This window comes from Sphaerodactylus townsendi, linkage group LG11, assembly GCF_021028975.2.
Source record: "Sphaerodactylus townsendi isolate TG3544 linkage group LG11, MPM_Stown_v2.3, whole genome shotgun sequence".
NCBI classification, from domain to species: Eukaryota; Metazoa; Chordata; class Lepidosauria; order Squamata; family Sphaerodactylidae; genus Sphaerodactylus; species Sphaerodactylus townsendi.
In genome coordinates this window covers 26,807,680-26,830,700 of record NC_059435.1, presented here as the reverse complement: position 1 = coordinate 26,830,700, position 23,021 = coordinate 26,807,680, and the positions used below count along the sequence as shown (strand labels likewise).

At 43.4% G+C, this 23,021-nt stretch overlaps 2 protein-coding genes across 5 annotated transcripts in view; one reads left to right on the top strand and one right to left on the bottom strand.

The window, feature by feature from the left end:
* The window catches only part of ULK4 (unc-51 like kinase 4), a 221,534-nt gene extending 217,115 nt beyond the window's left edge, over positions 1–4,419 (bottom strand). For 3 of the 4 annotated variants that reach the window (XM_048511796.1, XM_048511794.1, XM_048511797.1), the window contains exons 1-2: positions 4,303–4,419; positions 2,330–2,514 (exon numbers count right to left, since the gene is read on the bottom strand). In XM_048511796.1, coding sequence (XP_048367753.1) covers positions 2,330–2,467 — 138 coding nt within the window. In that variant the 5' untranslated portion in view covers positions 2,468–2,514; positions 4,303–4,419. Of the gene's footprint in view, positions 1–2,329; positions 2,515–3,973; positions 4,101–4,302 lie in introns of those variants that run through there. The other variant, XM_048511795.1, reaches the window with a different exon arrangement.
* A 2,632-nt stretch (positions 4,420–7,051) lies between these two features.
* Positions 7,052–23,021, top strand: part of LOC125440604 (translation initiation factor IF-2-like) — a 52,212-nt gene continuing 36,242 nt past the window's right edge. Inside the window, exons 1-2 of the mRNA XM_048510469.1 lie at positions 7,052–7,058; positions 10,472–11,065. Of these exons, the coding sequence (XP_048366426.1) occupies positions 7,052–7,058; positions 10,472–11,065 (601 nt within the window). The remainder of the gene's footprint in view (positions 7,059–10,471; positions 11,066–23,021) is intronic.

The following is a 23,021-nucleotide window of genomic DNA, read 5'->3' as shown; positions in this document are numbered from 1 at the left end:
AGTCTTCAGTTTGAAAAAAATTAACCAATCCCACAAATATTTATCTGAAATCCATATATAAAAAATGTAAAACATGTATAAATGTCTTTCTAATATTTCTATGTCAACACTGTCTTTCTAAACTCCATGTTTTATCCAGCCCTGGGCCTTTTCCACATGCACAGCTTATCACAGATCTTCCCAGTGGTCAAACCTTGTATCTTAGAAACATTTTCTGGGACATCATTCCACGCATTGCTTTGGGGTTTTTTCCCCAAAGCAATGCATCTATTCTGCACGATACTGCTGAAAATGTATTATTCCTGATGGTGGTAGGACATCATCTATGATGTAGAACAGGGGTCTTCAAACTATGGCCCTCCAGATGTTCAATACTACAATTCCCATGAGCCCTACCACTTGGCCATGCTGGCAGGGGCTGATGGGAATTGTAGTCCATGAACATCTGGAGGGCCATAGTTTGAAGACCCCTGATGTAGAAGAACAGTCCTTCCCCTTTTTTTCTTTTGTGCAGGTGCCCTAAAGTTACTGTGCACTTACATTTTGAAGCAGTGATTCAAATAAGTCTCCGCTTTCATTTCTCCTACTGAGAACTACCAACCTGTATAATGGAAGCCAAAACAGCTCCTAGAGTAGGGGCTATTACCTGAAAGAACAGAAACACATAGCCCACACAGCCCTCCCCCCAGCACAAGGTACATTTTCAGGCCAAATTCAATCTGAAGCAACACATTACTGCAGCAGTCCCCAATTACTTGCGGCAATTGCTCCTAGTCCTAGTGCTCTTTTCAATCACCCCCTGCTTCAAAATTGCTCTGTCCTAATGTTACAGCAGTAGTACAATATAAAATTAACAAAGCTGATCCAATCAACCTTGCTAGTTTGGAGCTCTGCCTCAACATTGCATCGTTAGTTCAATATGACAAAAAGAAAAAAAATTCCTTTTGAAAACAGAGGGGGAGAAATGAGAGGTTGGGCAACTACACCAGGCATGGATAAGGCCACGTGCTTGCATAAGCTGGAAGCCAAAAAAGAGCTACTAGAGGAGGCACCTGATACACAAAGAACCATATTTTTCAGCCAAATTGGCGCTGCAGTAGCACACAAGAAACTGCAGCAGTCTCTTGTCAATTTCCTCCTGCAAAAGCAACTTTCTGTCAATTTCACTCATTCGTAACTGTGAACACAGGGAACCTGAATATTACATTGCTAATTCAAGATAAAATTGACAAAGCGGATAAAAGCAGCCTGGCTTGCCTCTGTGCCCTAATGATACATCACTAAAAGCAATATGACAAAAAAAGAAAAAAATATATAAATACAATTAAAAATGGAGGACAAAAAGAAGGGGGAAGGGAGGAGAAAATGGCTGAAGGGGAATTGGGTAACTACCCAGGGACACGGATAAGGGCCCAGTGTTTGGTGAAGCAGAGAAATATTTACAATTTCAACATGATTGCACATTCAAGGGAAGCTGGCCTCAGAAATGGATTTTAAAAACTGCTCAAGTAAACAATGGAGGAAAAATGAAGGGAAAACATTTCCAGAACTAAATGGAGGGGGGGGGGGGAAGTGTGAAATTAAAAACAAAACGTAGCATTGGGCATCAAGACACACTGTAAACAACTTGTGTGGGAAAAGACCTGGGTAGGTTTGACAGCACAGGTGAAGATATAATTGTGTTTATTCCTAGATGCTATGTTCTATTTTTGCTTCCTGTTCCCATGATGATTATGCCAAGCAGAGACAGAACACAGAGAAACAAAGACAGGCAGACAGACTGACATAGAAAGGGAGAACAAACACTACCCAGGAAAAAAAGCTTTTCAGAGCCAAGTTACATAGGGGCTGAATGACAGCCAAATCAGTTAAATCAGCTTCAAAGAGACTGCGCAATGGCAAAACTAGAGGCCTTGTGAATCATATTTTTATGCCACAATACCGAGCACATCTTTATAATCTCAAAAAGGAACTTTATAGCAATCCATTGCATCTAAAATCATTGTAATGAATTCCCTCGACTACTACATAATTGCCATTCATCTCATATAAGTCTCACATGGTTTCTCCATCTACAAAGAATTACATCCCAGATGAAGTTTGAAAAATTGTGCAGTATTGGTATGAACACTCAAAATATGGAAAGTAATTACACATCAGAGATGAAGAAATAATCTGCCAAAAAACCCAAAGTTTTTTGGCACATTATAAAGCTTCACTGTATACTATGAAAAACACAATTCAATTGACACGTTTGCCTCTCAAAATGCATTGCTGCTGGATAATTTACATTCACATCTCTTTCCCAGGTATCCAATATAATTCTTACCCAGTTTGTTATTTCAGCTCTCTTGCATTTATCAGTGCACAAAATAGCCACAAAATTAATAGTTCCTTTTCTTCTGCCTTTATAAACAACTGTTTTGCTTCCTCTTCCAATCTCTTCATATAAAATAAAGTTTTCCATAATGAAAGTTATACGAGATGCATCAAACGAAAGCCACAGAGCACCACCTTTAAAACATAAAGGAAACAATTTTAATTTAATTAATTAAGAACAGCTACTTTACTTCATAGCACACCGTTTCATGTTTTTACACATTCTGTATGATTGACATTAATTCCAACCACAAGGTGGTAAAGGGGTGGGTTGGTCACTATTGTACATAAGTAGTTATTAAGGTTGTCAAGGAGATCCTGAGAACTCTTACGCAGTTACTGCATACAAAGTGATAAGCACCAACAACTCATAACATATAGTTCTTCTATGCAAAAAAAATGCAACGATAAGCTTATGAATGATTGCAAGACATTAAGTATTTAGCTGCTGTTTTTTGCAACCAAAAAAAGAGAGCAAATTGGAACCTGGAACTTTATAGTCAAAAAGGTCATGTAGAGTCCCAAAGCATAGCTAAGCACAATCCATTTTATCTTTCTGACATTCTCTCTATTACAATCCTTAAGGGTCTAACCATAGAAAAGCTCTACACTTTCATTGGGTCCTAATGATATGCAACTCACTACAAACTGCATGCTTGCAATAAATCCCAGGCATATGGGGCCAAATGGTATTTGGACTACACTACCCAGGAAAGGATGGCTTAAGCCTTTTCCTGTACCATTTTCCTGATCTTAAACAGATCCAAGAGAGGATTTTCTTCTGTTTGCTTATTTACGGAAAACACATGTACCAATGGGATGTGCTTGTGCATTTAAATTTCCCCAGTGGACTAAACAGTGCCCCCATGGCCTTTTCAGGCTAAGGAAATGGTATGTAGGTGGTACTCAAGCCCCTTATCCCTGAACCCCATTCCCAATGCAAATAGGAATTGAGTGAGGGGAGACTGAGTTTCAAACAGAGCACTCACAACACACATCTAGATCTAGTTAGAAAGGTAAGGCAGTGTAGTGGTTCACAGTTGGAAAAGCACCACTGCTGCTAAGCTCTTTGCATATGAGATAACTGGGATGATGTTACACAATCCACTCAACACTCAAGAAGCACTAAGCACTTATTGCTTCACCTACACCTTGAGTGCCTTTATTAGAAATGTCAGTGCCCAGCTCATGCACAAGATCTGACAGCCCAAACCTGGGAAATTTGGAAGCTGAAACGTGGATTCTCAAACTAAGAAGGGAGCCCTTCCCCAGAGCGTGCTTGCCCCTTTCCCCCTTTTCTTTATAGAAAAGCTCATGTCTTTAATAACTAAGGCCCCTTCCGCACATGCAGAATAATGCACTTTCAATCCACTTTCACAATTTTGCAAGTGGATTCTGCTATTCCACACAGTAAAATCCAGCTGCAAAGTGCATTGGAAGTGGATTAAAAGTGCCTAATGCTACATGTGCAGAAGGAACCATAGGCTGAAATTCAAAAAGTTTGGTTCTTCCCATAGAAAGGGGAAACATTATTGCCAGTCAAGATCTGGCCAGGTTTTGTCAGAGTAGTAATAAAAATGAAGGCAACCCTTACCCTATCCTTATTTTTTGAAAAGACGAGAATACTTCTCGTGGGCTGCGGGAAAAAACACTTTGATTCTAGACCTAGAGCATCTCTGTACTAAGACGGATGAGAATTCATGCCGCCCTGGAGCCAAAAAATTCCCCTGAAGGAGAAGACAAGAAAACCCACTTGATAAACAAGCATTTATATATCCCTACACCCCCGGCTCCGAGATTGTTGAGCGCCTTCGGATTCGGGAAAACCAGGAAGGTGCTCAAGTATTTGCATTCATAGGAAGCACCGGTACTAGCCTACGGTTGGTTTCCCATCCCCGCCCGCACCGTTCTGCCAAGGAATACCTGCTCCTTTGCAAAGAGACCCCAACCGGTCCTAGAAAAAAAATATATTGGGCAGCGGGGTGGGGAAGTAAAGGCATCCACCGTTATCAGGAACACTGAACCCCGCCCCTTCCAGCCTGATCCAAATTGGAAGATCCGAGGGGGGGTATTGTGTATTCGGGGACATGGGTGCCGTTGCCGGGATAGCAGTCGAGGGATGCGTTTGGCTTTTGGGAACGGATTGTGTTCACCAGCACTTTCTTGCGACTACAGACTTTCCTAGGACTTTGGGGAAGTCATATTGAGGACAGGTTTAAATCCCCCCCCCCCCCCGTGCGTCATGAGAAGTAGTCCAACCCACCCCGTAGCTAGGATACTGCGCGGGACGCCGGAAACAACATTGAGCGCATCCTTTTGAGGAGCCAAGTGGGCGGAGTGAGCTCCTCTTAGAGCAGAAGCGGCTCTCTCCGATGAGTGATACCCGGATGTTTCTCGGTCTGCGCTTAACGGTGCAATGAAGAACCGCTGACAAAGAGCGAGTTAGTCTGAAAACTTGTCCTTCACTGATTGGTCCCAGAGGCCCGGCTCAAGCTGTGGGGAGGCTTGTCACTCTCAAATGCAGGTATTTACTATGCAACAATACCAAACCTAAATATACAGGAGAGTGAAGATTGAAAGTAGCGCGCACTCCCACTACAGGCAAGCCCCTAACATGCGTGAAGGCAGTATATTTCAAGGTCTATGGTCATTATCTCTTAGAAGACAGTACCAGACATATGAAAAACTAGTAATGCAAGTTCTGGGGGAATTTTGAGGCCAGGGATCTTTGATACTCAGATTAGAATTTTCTCAGATAAACAGTAACATATCTTATCGCAGCCCCTACCAGCATGGCCAATTGGCCATGCTGACAGAGGCTGATGGGAATTGTAGTTCCTGAACATCTGGAGAGCCGCAGGTTCCCTACCCCTGGACTAGACTCAAGGAGATTCAGGTTATGTTTATTCAATTTTTGTTTATTCAATTTATATCCCGCCCTCCCCCGAAGGGCTCAGTGCAGCACAAAACAATAGTATGAGTAACAATATCAATAGCAGTATCAATACTAGTAACATCAATAAGCAACACAATATACAAGACAAAATTCATAAATATGGGCAATAAAGTCAGCAAAATAACAAGTGATAATATCATACACTACAAAGACAGTATCATACATTACAAGTATATCATCACCCCAAAATTATCATTAACATGACATACTAGCATACAATGTAACAATATCAGCAAAATAACAACAATCATGATATATACATAGCTAAATACCAATGGATATCAATAACTAGTACACAATAACATGACAATATCATTAATCAACAAAACATCAATAATCCTAGCCCAATAATACTTCAAAAAAGGAACAGACACAGATGGCAACCACTTCTTCTATAGGAAGACTGCAAAACCTCACAACCCCATATTGGTTTGAATCGCCATGCTGCCACTCAAGGTTGCTGCCAGTCTCACCCTCTCATCCAGATCTACCTCATGAGAGTTATTTTGAGTATAAAATAGAGGACAAAAATGTATGCCACTTCATTTCCTCTTTGGGGACAATGGTGGGCTATAGCATTTGCTATATATCTAATTTGGGCTAAATTTTCTACAAGGGGTGATCACTGTTGCTGAAGTTCAAATGGCAGGAGGCAAAATGTTCATTCAGCATTCTAACTACCATTTAATGTGGCAAGTGCAGCAAGCTGGGGATTGATGAGTGGAGTGAACAGGGGTTAAGCTCTTGAGTCTATGGAGCATTCATGAACATAACCTGGAAAAGATATATCTATGCATGCTACTATGAGCTCTTAGGAGGGTGGTTTGCATTAATAACTCAATTTGCTGTGTTATTATTTGTGTTATATTTCCCAAATGCCTATACCAGGATCCATGAAAGATATAAATAGCTGGCTGCCAGTTTCTTGACACTACTGACACTACTGAACATGTTATTGGCTCTTTGTTTTGGGATTTTTAGGTCCATTCCATGTCCAGTTAAAGAAGGGAACTCCTCTTTCTCTGAGGATGGAGACGGCCCCAACAGCATCAGCCCAAACCAGTAACAATTATGAGGAACGAGTGGACACAGCAAAATATTGCAGAATTCCTCATGTTTTGGGATTTTGGGGAAAAGTTTAAGTCCATTCTGTGTCCAGTTAAAGAAGCAAACTCCTCTTTCTCTGAGGATGGAGACAGCCCCAACAGCATTAGTCCAAACCAGTAACAATGCTGAAGAATCAGTGGACACAGCAGAAGATTGCAGAATTCCTAATGTTTTGGGATTTTGGGGAAAAGTTTAAGTCCATTCTGTGTCCAGTTAAAGAAGCAAACTCCTCTTTCTCTGAGGATGGAGACGGCCCCAACAGCATTAGTTCAAAACAATACTAATGATGAAGAGCCAATAGACACAGCAGAAGATTGCAGAATTCCTCATTCTTTGAGGATGGAGACGGCCCCAACAGCATTAGTCCAAACCAGTAACAATGATGAAGAGAATGCTGCTGGAATGATGAAGAGAATGCTGCTAGAACACGGCCATATAGCCCGGAAACTACACAGCACCCCAATGATGAAGAGCCAATGGACACAGCAGAACATTGCAATGGAAAAATGGAAGAAGTTGAAGAAACAATGGCCGTTTGCATCGGGTATTCATGGGCGCCTGGAGACGGTAAAACATCGTTAGCCTCCAGGTCGCCATTCGCAGACGGGCATGAAAGGTAACGTGGTCGCCGGGCCTCGCTACCGCCTCGGCCGGCATGAAGGCGGCAAGCTTCCCCAGAGCTTCCCAGCTCTTTTGAACGCTGCATGAAGTCAGCTGTCGAAGCTTAACGGCAGCGGCTTCATGCCGCCTCCCACCCAGCACTACCTTCAGGTTCGGCGTCGGAGGTTCGTTTGGCCCCGGCGCGCGCCGCTCGCTTCAGGCCGCAGGGCGGTCCCCAGGCCTCGGCTACCGGAGGCCCGACAGCCGGGTCGGCGCCATTGGCGTCACGTACCGGCTGCCCAGTTGCTTTCTGCTGGGACCGGCCCGGCGCGGATCGTCCTAGCGCTCTTTCAGGTCGGCGCAATGTCAATCTTCGCCGCTTCCTCGGGCCGGACAGGCGGAAACGGCCAATGGAAATTTGCTGTCATGTATTCAATGGCCTGTACTACTAACAAACTTGCTTTGTTCTCAGCTTCTCCACCAGTTAAAACAACATTGAAAGTGATGCTGTTTTGGGGTGGATTATCCCCCACCCTGAAACAGCATCACTTTCAATGTTATTTTAACTGGGGACCCCAGATTCTCCCTTTAAATCCATGCAGAAGGGGGTGGATTTAAAAGGAGAATCTGGGGAAACTTGGGGGGGGGGGTGCCTGCTCTCAGGGGTGCAATTTTTAAGCTAGCAGCACCAAAAATTCCTCCAGGGTATCTTTAGGAGACTCTCCCAATGATACCACCCAGGTCTGGTGAAGTTTGGTTCAGGGGTTATGGACCTTCAAAGGTGTAGCCCACATCTTTTATTAGCTCCCATTGGAAACAATGGGGGATGGGGCACCCCCTTTGGGAGTTCATACCTTTGGACCCCCTGGATCAAGCTTCACAAAACCTGGGTGGTATCAGTAAGAAACCCTCCTGATGATACCACCCAGGTTTGGTGAAGTTTGGTTCAGGGGGTCCAAAGTTATGGACTCTCAAAGGTGTAGCTCCCATCTTCTATTAGCTCCCATTGGAAACAATGTGGATGGGGGCACCCCCTTTGGGAGTCCATAACTATGGACCCCCTGAACCAAACCTCACCAAATCTGGGTAGTATCATCAGGAGAGTCTCCCCAAAAATCCCTGAAATTTTGGTGCTGCTATGCTAAAAATTGCGCCCCCTGTGGGCCAAAAACAAAAAACTCACTTTAAAATATTAAAAAACACAAACGGGGGGCAGAGCTTCAGACATGTAATGAGGGGTTGAACCTGAGAACCCCCCTTACCTTGCTCCACCCCCAAAATCTCCAGGTATTTCCCTGCCTGCTGCTTAAGTTTTCACTATTGGTTGGAGGTGAAGGAAAGCTGTACTTGCTGGATTTTTATTTGAGGTAAAGCCGTTAAAGGTGAGACAGTTTGCCCAGATAATACAAAAATAGTCCTACATTTCCTAAGATAAGGGAGGAAATTTTCCATAGGCATTCTGAATTGTAGAGGTATCTCAATTTTCTCAAATGTTTTGAACTATTTATCTTAACCTCCTCCTAGACCAAAACAGAGAACACAGATAAAAAGAAGTTGTTTCAAGGCCCTAAACAGTTAAGTTTGTACAGGAGAAGCCATCTATCTTTTGGTTTATTTAAACTTTCAATCAGTAAAGTATACTAGGCTCTTCCAGTTATTGTGGTTAAAGCAATACTCTTTTATAATTCCTTTACAATGACCATAAAAAGTTGTTGAAGGAACCAGAAACATGTAGAAAAGAACTGGAAGTAATTTTTAAAAAAAACTTTTCTCCTTCACTTGCTCTTTGTGCTTTCTGGTATACATTAATTTTACTTGGAAAAACATGAAAAGAAGCCTTTGTGATCTGGTATAGTAGAACAGCTAAATCATAATAAAATAGTATTAAACCATCCTAGCAATTGATAGTCTGTACATTTGTTACTTGAACTACCCGTGTTTTTTCTGTGGGTTTAGGTATGGGTTGTTTGATTTCACACAAGTACTTTTCTCATGGAGTACTTTGCTACATATAGCCAAGCATTTTGCATGTTTGCACAACACATTCATTAGAATCTTTTCCCTTGAGTATTCAATGCCTAAGGAAACTTGTAAGCATTTCAATAAATGCTCAGTTCAAGCCTCAATGGTGACTAGAGCGTACCTTATCTTCCTTCTACCCTGATCTTATGCACTTTTAATAGGAAGCAAATCTCATTATGTTCAGTGATGCTTATTTCCAGATAAATATACAAAGAACTGGAAGCTTCATCACAACAGGCTATGTTGAGCCTCTCCAAGAAACTTAATTTTAATTACTACCTCATAGTGTGGGGATACTGCTGAATCCTGGCCAAGATTGGAGGTTGATGTCTCCTCCGTGGTACTTAGCACCATTCATCAACTTTAGCTGATATGCCAGCTACAGCCATTCCTCAAAAAATGTTATCTGACCACCATGATGCATGCACTGATCACTTCTAAGTTAGATTAGTGCAGTGGTTCTCAACCTTCCTAATGACACAACCCTTTAATACAGTTCTTCATGTTGTGGTGACCCCCAACCCTAACATTTATCCATTTTACAGATGAAGAACATTGATGCAGAGAGTATTAGGCGACCCCTGTGAAAGGGTCATTTGACCCCCAGGTTGAGAACCACTGGATTAGTGTAATGTGATGTACATGGGGCTCTTTTTGAAAACTCCAGAAAATTAAGCTGGACCAAAGTGCATCAGCTAGGCTACTGTCAAGAGTCTCCTCATTCCTAGTAGAAAACACATTTCTCGTTTACCACAACTTTATGTTTAATTATATTTTATAATTTTTACTTTATTAAATTTGCTACCCTGCCCTTCCCAGTCAAAGCCCAGGCTCATTATTGTGCACACAACAATGCACAATAAAACACAATCAAAAAACATTTAAACAACACAATAATAAACATTTAAGCAATTGCTCCGAAGCAGTGGCACAGAAGTTTTCCTAACTATCTACAGAGAGTTATATGTTGTAAACATTAAATAGATGTTGCAAGGAGGTGCCATTCTTTTCTAGTTTGCTTTCTTCCGTCTGGGACTTCTCATACTCTCCACTCCCCTGCTTAACTTTTGGAGTTAAACGAGACTGCAGCAGCGCTTTCTTTGGAAGGGGGCACCGAGCTGAAGGTCGCGGCGGTGTTTCAGACAGGACCGAGGGAGGGGGCGTCGGGCGAAGTAGCCCTCGTCGTGCCCCAGAGAGTGGGCTCGGCAGCTGTGTGTGTTGATGTATGGGAGCCCGTTGCCTGGCGACTCGAGGCGCCCGGGCATTCCCTCCGCAACAGCAGCGGCGGCGGGGCTCGAGCGATGAGGTAATAGCCGGAGGGGCGGGGAGGGCCTACAATGGCCGAACCCAGCCGAGGGCCCGCCCAGCCGGTGAAGAAAGCAACTGGTGGCGAAAAGCGCATCTGAGGGGCTAACCTTTTCCCCGGACGGGCCGCAGGCAGGGTGAACAACGGCGGCGGCGGCGGCAGAAGGCCTTTGCCCAGTGGCGACTGTGTTGGCGGGAAGCCCCCGAGCGCTGGGCTGAGCCGTTGGAAACCCCGGCCAGGCGCAGGGCGTGGGCACTTGGCACGTAGCGGCTGCGCCCCCCGCGCCACACAGCGCCATCCCGCGCCGGCTGACCAAAGCAAGCGCCGCCGCCGCCGGACTCTCGCCTCGCTTCTCCCACGTGCGCAGCCGGCGGGCTATCTATGCCGCCCAGCCCGGGCCCTGGCAGGCGGAGAGGTCCCTTGCGTCGCCCCGCCGCTGCCCGAGCCTCGTCCCAGCAGCAGCCAGGCGCCCCTGGGAGCCGCGTTGCAGAAGCCCGTCAGAAGTAGCGACAGGAAGGGGAGGAAGCAGCTCGTACCCGCCGCCGCCGCCGGCCCAGCTGCTCGTGCGCCGCTGCAGGCATCACGCCACGGGAGGAAGGCTGCTGCTGCTGCTGCTGGCCAACTCGCCGCCGCCGTTGCTCGTTTACGGTGTTGCGGTTTTGGCGGGGGCCCCTGCTGGGGAGAGCCGGCGCTTGGTGAGTGGCCATCCCGGCCAAGGGACGGCGGGAGAGCAGGAGTCAGTCACGCGCCTGTTTCTATACTTGGCGGCTGCGGAGCGGGCAGCCGGGCCCGCTGTGCAGTTGGGGAGGAAGTGTGTGCTGCCCCTCTCCCTTTGCATGCGTGTTCTTGGTGAGGACAGATTTGCCAGAGAGGCTCTCCTTGTTGCTGCGCCTCCTGGCCCTCCTGCCTGTGTTCAGGTATAGGGGGAATTGCTGGCATTGCAGATGCTCCGTTCGCTTGTGCTCCCTGAGATCTGGGAAGCGGAAAGAGGCCGCCCTTCCTCAGCTGACGGCTGGGATGTGTGGCTCAACGGTTGCGGTTAGGGCTGTTTTTCCGCGACCTCTTGCTTGTACTCCATGACAGTGGACTGACCTTCAAGGAGACTGGCTGCAACGTAGGTACAACTGGCAGCTGCACAATGTTCTTTGGCCGCTTTCATTCATTCGGTGAGCTCCTGTTTACGCAAGAATTGGTTTGCAGAGAGCGGTCCTGGTGAATTATTGACGGGGAACATGGTGGAGCTGCCATCGACCTCCTTTCCAGCTCTCAGATGGTTCAACTATTAATCCTCAGTTCTTAATGGGCTAGCTGCTAGAAAAGATTCCAAAGCATCGTCTAATGTTTATATTTATAGGGTATGTATAATGGTCACCGGAATACATAGTGGGACACTTGCTGTTTAAAACCTCAGAAGTTGAAATGGTAGGGAGCTGACGTACACATGACCTTCAAAACTCTGACTGGGGGCATTTATTTTTATTTGGAAATTAAATTATGCCCCATGCATTTTTTTTTATTTTAAAGAGAAGGCGTCTGAATTCCACTTTAATGAGGAGTATATTTTTATACTGAATGAACTGTTTTCAAGGAAGTTCTTGCTTGGGTTCCTGAGGCCCCTGGCTTTATAGGTATATTAAACAAAATCCTGTATCCTGTTTATTTACTGGCTATTTCCCACAGGTACAATTAGGATATGTGCTTTTTGTGCTTAACATTTTTTTTATTTTATCAAGATGTTCAGTATGCATGTGGATCCTAGAATAAGAAATATTTGTTTAAAAGCTTTCTGTGCCACCTTTCTGCCCAGATAGGATCCCCAGAGCAGCAAACATTAAAAAAATCATTTACAATAAAGTGTATATAAAATATTTAATCAGTTTAATAAAAACATGTAGACAAATAGACACATATTATACAACCAGGGAGAAGGGCCAATAAGAGTTACTGGAAGTATGCCACACAAAACTAAAACTTTTTATCCACTGGCAGATGGGTTCCAAAAGGTTGCCTGCCCCCCGATCTAAGAGAATCAGTAAAATGTATTATGATTGTAAAACTGCTTTCCCCACCCATCCTGCCTCAGTTTTCCCCTCCTTATCTGCTTGATATATGACATAACTTTATGGTCCTAATAATATACATGGCAAGTATTAATACCTAAGAAACTCAGTACAGTATTCTGAGATTCCAGATAAGTGTGATTATATTTGCAAACAGATGATGAATCTAAAGACATTTGTTACTTCAAAATGCTCTACTTGTCTAGTTCTTCCGGTGCAAATGCAAACTTTATGGTACCAACTGAATTAGCACACTTTGTGGGTAGGTAGGCCATGGCAGGAGTATCCATTTCTCTGGCACATATTGATCTTGGTAAGAAGTGAGGCTCTTTGTTGAGAATAAAGTGAACTAAGGCTGTTGTTATGAATGGAATGTTTAAATAACAGCAGCAAGTAATCTGTGAAGATCTCCATTATTTGAACACAGTGTTCATTCACATTTGGTTGACTTATTTAGTCATTATGCAGCTGTCACAGAAATTGACCAAAGAGAATAGCATACTTGCCAATTTCATTGAACTTTAAAATAGCTGTAATTTCTCCTGTAATTACCTTAATGTATACAGTTTCTGTGCTAGGAGTTGAGGCCTTAATATTTGTTTTCCTTATCAATTCATTCTTCTTGATGATCTGACCAAACTACATGAAGAGTGAGATGAAAAGTTGAAATGGGGTGGATTTTATTCACCACAAATCTCCCATCTCTTTCCTAGACACAGTAAGAGTTTAATTAATAGGAACATGAGCAAGGGTTGAAGCTAATCAAGATTCTAGCTTGACTAGGGCTCGAAACCAGCTTGGACTACTGGCTTATTCTGGTTCATGTGAGTGTTTGGTTTTTGTTGCTTTCATTGTTCACTTTGTTCATACGTAGAAAAACAGTTATGTTGGGGCCTGCTGTTAATTTGCCCTCCTTTTATGTGTTAAACGTCCATGATATAATCATTTTCTACAGTAATGGTGGTGCTGGTGCTACCATTAAAGATATCTTATTCCTGTTAATGGTGTTGATTGGGATCAACGGTCGTAATAATTATAAGGTTTGTGATAAATTTGTCTCTTTGAAGGTATTCTCCTTTCAGCTATAGCAGCTATAACTTCTGTAAGAGATTCATTCTTCAGATCTTTAAATAGTCAGACCTTGACATGACCCTAGTGTTCCATTATTATTATTATTTTCTGGTATATTTGATCATAATTTATCCCTCTATGAAATATCAGTCATACCTGCCGTTGGGAAGCCACATACTTTAACTGGGCTTCATAACTAGTCACTGAGGTAGAAGGGTGTGATTCTGCTTAGAATGACATCAGGGGCATATCGGTGAAAAACAGTGTCTAGAGCAAGCACTGGGAACCCCTCTCTGTCCCCTGTAGCTGGGCCAAGTCCAGTGTTAAATAGTGCACACCACCTCCAAAATCCACACCTGCTGCAGAGACAGAGCCTGCACTTCAACAGTGGACCTGCCCAGGGTGAATCCAGTGCTGAACTACCGGCTTGGCCTGGCCAGATCCAGCTTTATAACTGCTGGGTCCACCTCTGAAGTTCACATGGATGCTGGAGGCAGAACCTGCAGTTTAAAGCTGGACCCATCTGGAGCATACCAGAGACCTTGGCGGGGAGGGGGCTGACTGCCAAGCATGCCCTCTTCAAGTGGTACCCAGGACATGTGCCCTGGTTTACCTACACTAGATATACCTCTGTATGGCACTGTGTATGGCCTTTATGGATCAGCTGTCTAGCATAGTGGTGCTACATGGTACAAGAGTTTGTAGAGCGACATTGCATTCAGACAACACAAACCAACCCAGTGGCGTAATGTCCATTGGGCAATGTAGGCAGCTGCCCAGGGCTCAGGAATTTTGCAGGGCATGCGCCTGCTTTTTTGGGGGTGTTTTTCACATTTTGCCCTTCAGGGGGCGCATTTTTAGATATATCGGCACCAAAATTTCAGGGTATCTTAAGGATATTGTCCTGATGATGCCTCCCAAGTTTGGTGCAGTTTGGTTCAGGGGGTCCAACGTTATGGACCCCCAAACGGGTTGCCCCTATCCCCCATTGTTTCCAATGGGAGCTAAGGAGATGGGGGCTGCACCTTTGAGGGTCCATAACTTTGTCCCCCTGAACCAAACTTCACCAAACTTGGGGGGTGTCATCAGGACAGTCTCCTGATGATACCCCAAAATTCTGGTGTCACTAGCTTAACAATTGCACTCCTGACAGGCACCCCCAGAAATTTGCCCTAGAATCTTCTGCATTGATTTTTTTCCATTGATGTCAATGGGGAATTTCTGGTGCAGCCTGTGGGGTGCACATTTCTGAAGGCACAGTCACAGAACTTTCAGGGTATCTTCAGAAGACTGTTTGGTTCAGGGGGGCTAGAGGTATGGACCCTCAAAGGGGCAGCCTCTATTGTCTATTAGCTCCCATTGGAAACAATGGGGGATGGGGCACCCCTATTGGGAGTCCATTAATTTTGGCCCCCCTGAACTAAACTTCACCAAACTTGGGAGGCATCATCAGGACAATATCCTTATGATACCCTGAAATTTTGGTGCCGATATATCTAACAGTCTCCTGAAGATACCCTGAAATTTTGGGGTCACTAGCTTTACAAATGCTGTTTTTTGTGGAACCCAGCAGGCTTCATGTGCTGGAGCAATGATACCCTGAAATTTTGATGCCAATATCTCTAAAAATATGCCCCCTGCAGGCCAAAATGTGAAAAACACAAAAAAATAAAAACGCATCCGAGAATCTTGGATGTTACTGCAAGTTCAGATCGCGCAGAGTTCGGAGAGGATGGGCTCAGGCCCTTGGCCCTCCAAGCACTTCTGAACCAGCTCAGCTCGGCCTGATCCACTGAGCCAAGCCAAGCTGAACTGCCAAGCCTTGCTGCCTGTACTCCGCCTCTTGTCAGCCCTGCTACGTCCTTGGATGGATCTTTGTGGGGTGACAGGACTAGCAGTCAGGGGTGCATGCACACCTGGCCGACCCACCAGCCACGCCGCTCTCTCCTGGATGCTGCCACCGCCCACCCGCCCCCCGCATCTCATGCCCTTTCGCTGGTAAGGGGGGCGCCTAAGTTCAGCCGGCAGGGAGGGGGGAAGCCACAAGCCACCAGGGGAGGAGGACGGGGGAGCTCTGCCTCCTTCCGCTGCCCATCGGGGGGCATCAAACTCAGGTTTTGCCCAGGGCTCCAGTTTTCCTCGTTACGCCCCTGAACCAACCGCATCATAATGATGGCAAGTTAGAAATTCTCACATCCAAATGCTCCTTTTTCTTTGTCTTGTACACTGTGTGAAGACTGAAGACTTGCTGGTTTCAACTTAACAAAAATGTGTCATGAAATCCAAATCAAATACATTTGGGGTTTCCTGGAAACTTGTATCCCAAATTACAGTTTACCAAGGTTTAGAATGCTAATCTGTGGGTAAGAAACAAGCTCCAACTTGTTGAAGCAATTCAGACTTTTTAAATAAGGAAGTTCTCAGTTACTGTTTGCAAGGGAAGTCTCAAGCTCAAGGATTTTGGCTAATTCTTATCACAAACAGATACTGGCTTGTTTGTAACCTCTGAACTCTGCCTGTTTGTTATAATTCCTACTCATTTCACTGATACTGCATCCCACCATTGTCACCCACCAGTACTAATTTGCTCTCTGCCTCCTTGTGTCACTGGAAGCTTTTCCAAATGTGTTATTCCGGTAGCAGAATATCTTTTCATCATTGTTGCTTTGGACTCCTAGTTGCATTTCCTACCTGGTTCTCCTATACTGTTCTTTTGCATGGCACTGAATGGTTATTTTGTATTATGTGTATGTGTGTTAGTGTTTACTTAGTTCATTGATTTCTAAAATATCTGTCTTTGTAACATACCAGTTTTAAGATGTACCAATTAACCTCTTAAATGAAGCTATTTTTCTTGAGAGCCAGCATGGTGTAATGGTTAAGAGCAGGTGGACTCTAATCTGGAGAATGGGTTTGATTCCCCACATGTACCCTGCTGAATGACTTTGGGCTAGTGCCTTTTCAAGGTTCCCTACCCCTGGACTAGTCACAGTTCTCTCAGAACTCTGTCAGCCCCACCTATCTCACAAAGTGTCTGTTGTGAGGAGAGAAAGGGAAGGAGTTTGCCAGATGCTTTGGGACTCCTTACAGTTGAGAAAAGCGGGGTATAAATTCAGATTCAGATTCTTCTACTCTTCTTAATAATGAAGCAAACTGTTAACATTATTTGACAGTGCAGTTGTATGCATGTTCACTTGGGACCAAGTTCCTCTGTACTCAATACACCTTACTCCTGGGTATGTGTACGTAGCATTTGTTTAAAGTATGGAGGCATAACCTGTGATCTTATATACAACTATGCACCCTGAGCTGGCCTGATCTTATCAGATCTTGGCAGGTAAGCAGGGTTGGCCCTGGTTAGTATTTGGGCAGGAAACAACCGAAGAACTCCAGGATCACTGCACAGATGGGCTGCCAATGGCAAAATACCTCTGTCCTTGAAACCCCTCAAGGTTGCCATAAGTCAGCTGTGACTTGACATCACTTTCCACTACCCTGTGAATATGTAGGACTCAGCAATTAAGATGAACATGTATCTGAATGCAAGATTGAAGTACTAATTTTTGAAGTATGTCAACTTGTTTGTTAAAACTCGAGAGCTTGGGAAGCTTTCTTTCCAAACAAGTTACTTACTGTTCATATTACCGGTATTTATTTGGTGATATGTTTTGTGGAATCATGTTGTGACTGTAATGTTGTAATTTCTCACAAGTCTGAAGTACATTTTGATTATTACTTCATCTTATTGCATGGCCACATTATGCCTGTGCACGCACCCACCCCAAGTTTCCCCCAAGTATTTTTCAGTTTGTAACTTTGATATAGTATTGGGCTTATGACAACAAAATAAGTGTGATGACTATAGAGCTACAGGAATCTGATGAAGGGAATGTTGACTTGATAGCTTATGACCCCCAAATTTGGTTGGTTCCCAAGATGCTACTGAACTTGTATCTATAGCTGTTCTACTGCAGACCAACATGGCTAACCTCGGAATTTAGTTAGGTGTGGTTATAATGGTTCAGTCATATCAGTGCCTTTTCAAGATATTTATGGGAGTCAAATGCTGACATTGAAAAGATTCCTACGAAGATACAATGAATTACATGTAATACTGACTACATGTAATACTGAGAGAGCAGCTAATAATGTTTTAAAGAAGGAACTCTGCCTTCATTCTGAAAAATAGTTATGCTACTTTTTGTTTTGTTTTGTGATTTTTTAATTGTTCTGTTAGTCTTTGGTTACAATGTTTCCAGTGCAGTCTTGTGCAGAGCCATTCCAGTCTAAATCCTTTGAAATCAGTGATGGAACCTCTGCATAGAATTGCACTGTTAAACTATCAATCACTAGCCTCTTTAAGGCTATAATTTTAATATACAAATTTGTAGGTTACAGTGCCATTTGAATGCAAAAATGGAATAGCTGGCAGCAAGCACTTACTGACCACCTACCTGGTATGCTTATTCTTAAGTAGTCCCACATAGGGACTAGTACACTAAAGATTATATAGGACTATAAAGGCAATATAATTCTAAAGATTGAGCAAACAGTTTATAATAGTAGATGAAAACTTGTGTATGAATTCCTACTATCTCACCTTATACTCCATACTTCTAAACAAAGGCACTGCAAATATAGTCTTGGATAAGACTGTGTACACTGAGTTGGGCAGACATAAAAGTGAGTGAAGAAATGCTGGGCAGGACTGGAGAAGAATGAGGAGTGATGTGAAGTTTGAAGAAGTGCTTCCCAAGAATGGGGGAGTTGTTCAAGGTATAAGGAAGAGAGGGGCCTTTTTTCCAAGAGGAAGAGGAGCTATGGGTCAGTTTGTTCTGACATCATCCACTTTGTTCTGAGAAAGTCCTAGGTACATCTCCAGGTAAAAGGATCTCAGATACTGAGGGAAGCCTTTCTGTGCTGAAACAAAGAACTACTGCCAGACAGTGTAGACATTACTGAGCTGAATGGGCCAGTGGACTGGCAACTTCATATTGAGCATCCATCTCCACTCACTTCCTTTGGGCTAGTGCTGTGGCTCAGTAGAAATGCATCTACTGTGTGGACCGAAGTTCCCAAGTTCAATCCCCGACATCTTTAGATCAAAGGACCCATGTGTCCAGAGAGATGCTGAAGAGCCATTGTCACTCATAGCGCAGAGTACTGACCTCAACAGATCAAGATTCTGACTTGGGATAAGGCAGTTTCATGTACTCGCCATGCGCCCAAATTTTGATTGTCTTTGTTGATTTTCAGTATCACATTTAGCCTTTCTCCATTTCTAAGATTCTGTGTTATGAAGCATAGTAAAGAGGGAGGAGAGGCAAAGAATTAGGTGTGAAAAGTAGGTGTGAAAAGGTTTACACAAAATAGAGGAGGTTGAAGTAGTGACAGAAATGCATGTAAAGATTGAAACATAAGAGATTTGCAGGAAGTATTTGATAGTATCTGTAATGTATATACTTACACATCTGTTTTTTATTATTGTTGGGTGAATTCCTTGTAGAAACAAACACAAGCACAAGTTGTTTGAAACTATATATGAACACAAACACAAGTTGTTTGAAACTATATATGAAACTAACAAGAAGTATTGAAACTGACTAGATGCACAATTTTATGGGAGTGGTTTGCTTTAGAGGACTTGCAAAAGACTTGACGGAAAATGTCTGGTGAGTTTACCATTGACGTTATGACTTCAAACAGTGACATCCCAATCCAGAGGTTGTGGCAGCCGGGGACATTGTCTCTTCCATGCCACTGTGTTGTCTCCAGAAGGCTTTGAGGCGGCATTGGGAGGCTGCAGATAAAGGGAAAAGAGGCTGTCTGGAAAACCCTCCATAGGGTGTCATGGAGTTACATCACCCAAAATAGTGGCCTAACTCTGAGGCTATGCCATGGGCATTCCTAGTCTGAAAGGATACTGGAAGATGACTAAATTCAGCTCCAGCACCAGGAATGCCCCTAGCCCGCCCCTAGCTGTGCTGGCGGCCAGGTTTAGGCTGGCACATTTCTTTAGGAGCAACTTGCACGACTGGCTTGAGGAAGGCTTTGCAGCTCACTGTCCAGTTTGAAACTTTATTTGAAGCAATTAAGTTGTGTCAGTTTCTACAAAAATATTCATTGGACATAACCACAAGCCTTTGGAGTCTGCATTCGAGGTTGAATTTTATCTGGAGGATCAACTAGTTCTGTGTTTTTTGTTATTATCACTCCATTATGTGTTGTTATATAGCACAGAGTGTGCATTTGAACTTGTACTCTATTACTTAATCACTAGTGGTACCCAGCCACGTGTTGCTGTGGGTTATTGTGGTGAAATGGGAAAGGAACAGACGCTGACCCGTCTCTCTCCCTCCGCTAGGGTGGGTGGGTTATATCCAGATGCTGGATAACATTCTAAGCTGCACGGACATTCTAAGGGTGACAGTTACACACAGGCAGCTGCATGTCCTTCACCATAGAGCACCAGGAAAAAGGTGTTTTACCTGGGCCAGGTGTGAAATTTCAGGTATGTGAACATCTAAAAACACTCTCTCCTGGCTGACTACAGTGGCTGGGAATTTTCAGAGGAATTGGCCCAGCAGTTACTGAGTTATACCATCACTAACAAATACCCAGTTAGCTTTTTATATATATAGATTTTTGCTACTGAAATCACGGTGGTGCATATTGTTTGAGTTTCTCAACTGTGAATATACAATCATAACACATTTTTTCTGGATGTTGTGGTTGATGTATTACAGGTGAGCCTATATTTAGTGCAAATTCTTTGCGTTGCTACAGTTTTTTAGGAACCGGGCATTTCCAGGGTGGGTGCCACCAAACTGTACAGGGCCCACCTGCCTCCCAGTTTGTTTTCCCCACTGGTGTAAGTGCCACTTACACTGGCTGGATGGGGAAATGCGCTGGCATGGCCCCATGCCAGCTCCCTAACCCAGTTCTCCCCCCCTCTTTGGATTGGATTGCCCACTAGTTAAAGTATGTGGTTAGTTTCAGCCCAAGTTCTGATCAGTTTAAGGTTTTTTGTTGATTCCAAAAAGTTGTTTGCACATCAGTGCTGATGCAGGTACATTAAAAAAAAGGTTTTACTATTTTTAATTTTAATTTTTATCCTTCCCTATGCCCAAAGGTCTCAGGGCAGGTTACAACACAAGATTTGTAAAAGTCATAAAATCCAATAACCTAAAAACAATTACAGTTTATAACAACAAACCTGTTTAAAATTCATATTAATCTTTCTTCTAGTACTGTACACTTACAGTCATAACCTGTTCTTAAAAAAAATTTTTTCCTGAGGATCCTCTTTTGAAATTAACAAAGAACAAAATCTCTCCAGCCAAACAAAAATACCTGGTTGTAATTCTTTTCACAATCTCTTTTCACAGCCTTTGTATGCTGCTTAAATTGAGCATATGGTTCATTGTTAAAGTACTTAGGGTTTCAAGGATAGGCTTTGTATAAGTGGTATTATGGAGTCAGGCATATAGGACAGCAGTAGTATCATGTATATGCTTAGATCCTTAGTAGTTAAGTAGCAAGTAGTAGTAGCAAGTTTGCCAAGAGGAGGAAATCAATTATTTATGTAATAAATGTGCATGCAGTCAATGTGCATGGTATCTGGTGCTCGATAGAGTACTAGAGTGCTCAAGGAGTTTGCAATCTGAAAGCAGGAAGCGACTTCCCAGGGGCAGAGAGGTTGTCCCGCCCCCAGCCTCCTTGTGATTGATAGAAAATGGTGACTCGCGTATAAGCCGAGGGGGCTTTTCTCAGCCTTTAAACAGGGCTGAAAAACTCGGCTTATACAGGAGTATATACTGTATTTAAAATCTGTATATGTATTGTGTATAAATGTAAGCTGTCCTGAGCCCAGCTTGCTGGGGGAGGGCAAGGTATAAATAAAATGTCTGTTCTATTCTATTCTACAGTTGTTTCTATTATTGTTTGTTGCATCCTGTATTGGGGCCGTACTCTGCCTTTTTTCTCCTGTGCCCTAGCATTGCTATCTGAGACTACCCAGGAGCTTTCTGTTGAGGATAATTTTTAGAAACCGGGTCCTTCTTGTTTTACTTTATCCATCAAAAATATTAACATAGAAATAGGCCAGTTTTTCAAATAAACTGTATAGTGATTTGTGTTAAAGAGTCTTGACGCACTGGAAAGTCAGAAATTTTTCCCAGCTTCGGGCTAAACAAGTTAAGTAATCTCTAGTAAATTACAGAGCCTAATCTGCTAAAACAATTAACTGTAAACATGATCTCCTGGCTAATCTTTGGGCTCCCAGTAAACCTCTTAAATGGGTAAGAGTAAATACTGTAATGAGTTAGAAAGTTTTCTTGAGAACCTTCTAAACTAGTCGTGAATCATTCACACTTCTACAGGAAATTTCACATTGTCTTTATCTCTTCCTCCATCCACTTATGACCTTTTCCACACGGTACATTTATGATTTGAAACATTATTTTGACCCTGAAACCCACCCTGCTCTGAAAGTTCAAGGCAAGTAATTGTATTTGTCTCACTAAGCTACATAATACCTCTTTTGAACCAGGTTGCTAATATTAATGTTTTACCGGCAGAGAATTAATATGGTTTTACTGATTTTTTCTTGGTCAGAATGAGGTTTTTACTATAAGAGTCCAATTCAGATTGGCGTGGGGGAAGTGGTGTAAGTCTGCAGCTGGGGAGGAGGTGTTCCTGAGCTGAAATCCTCAGTGGAAGCCAACTAAAGTTGGCTCCATCCCCAGGAACATCTCTGGCCCATGCCCACTGTGCTGGCACGCTCTTTCACATTGGTGTAATTTCAGGGCCCTGGACTTTTCTGGGTTTGGGCACTACAGAGTTGTGTGGAGCCTGCCTGCTTGTGTGTTTGGTCTCTCCGCTGGCATAGGTATCCCTTACACCAGCAGGGTGGGCAGGCATGCTGGCGCGGGCCCCCACTGCTCCCCACCCCATCTGGATTAGGCAGTAAGACTGGAATCTGTTGCATACTTTTATGCTACAAAATAAAACTTTTGAGTGCATGTGCTTGGACCAGGCCTTGACAAATCCCAGTTCACTTAACTTATACAGAAATTGCATGATAGGACTGAGTATTTTCAGCAGTAATTGTATTATAGTTTCTCTTGGGTGATCATCAATAGAAGTCACGTTTGGTTAACATTTTACATATTTAAATATGTTATGTTGTGTAACATAAAAATGTATGTCCATGGAGTTCTTGTTATTGTTTGCTTACATGTTAACTTTACACCATTCAGTAGTGGTAGATGAATTCATTCCTTAATTGGTTACTTTTAATAGTGTACAATATTCAACTAAATAAATAATGAAATTATGAGAGGAGAAGGAAAATTAGAGTAGACATCTCCAGCAGGTAATTCATTAGCTAGTGCAGTGGTGGCGAACCTTTGGCACTCCAGATGTTATGGACTACAATTCCCATCAGCCCCTACAATTGGCCATGCTGACAGGGGCTGATGGGAATTGTAGTCCATAACATGTGGAGTGCCAAAGGTTC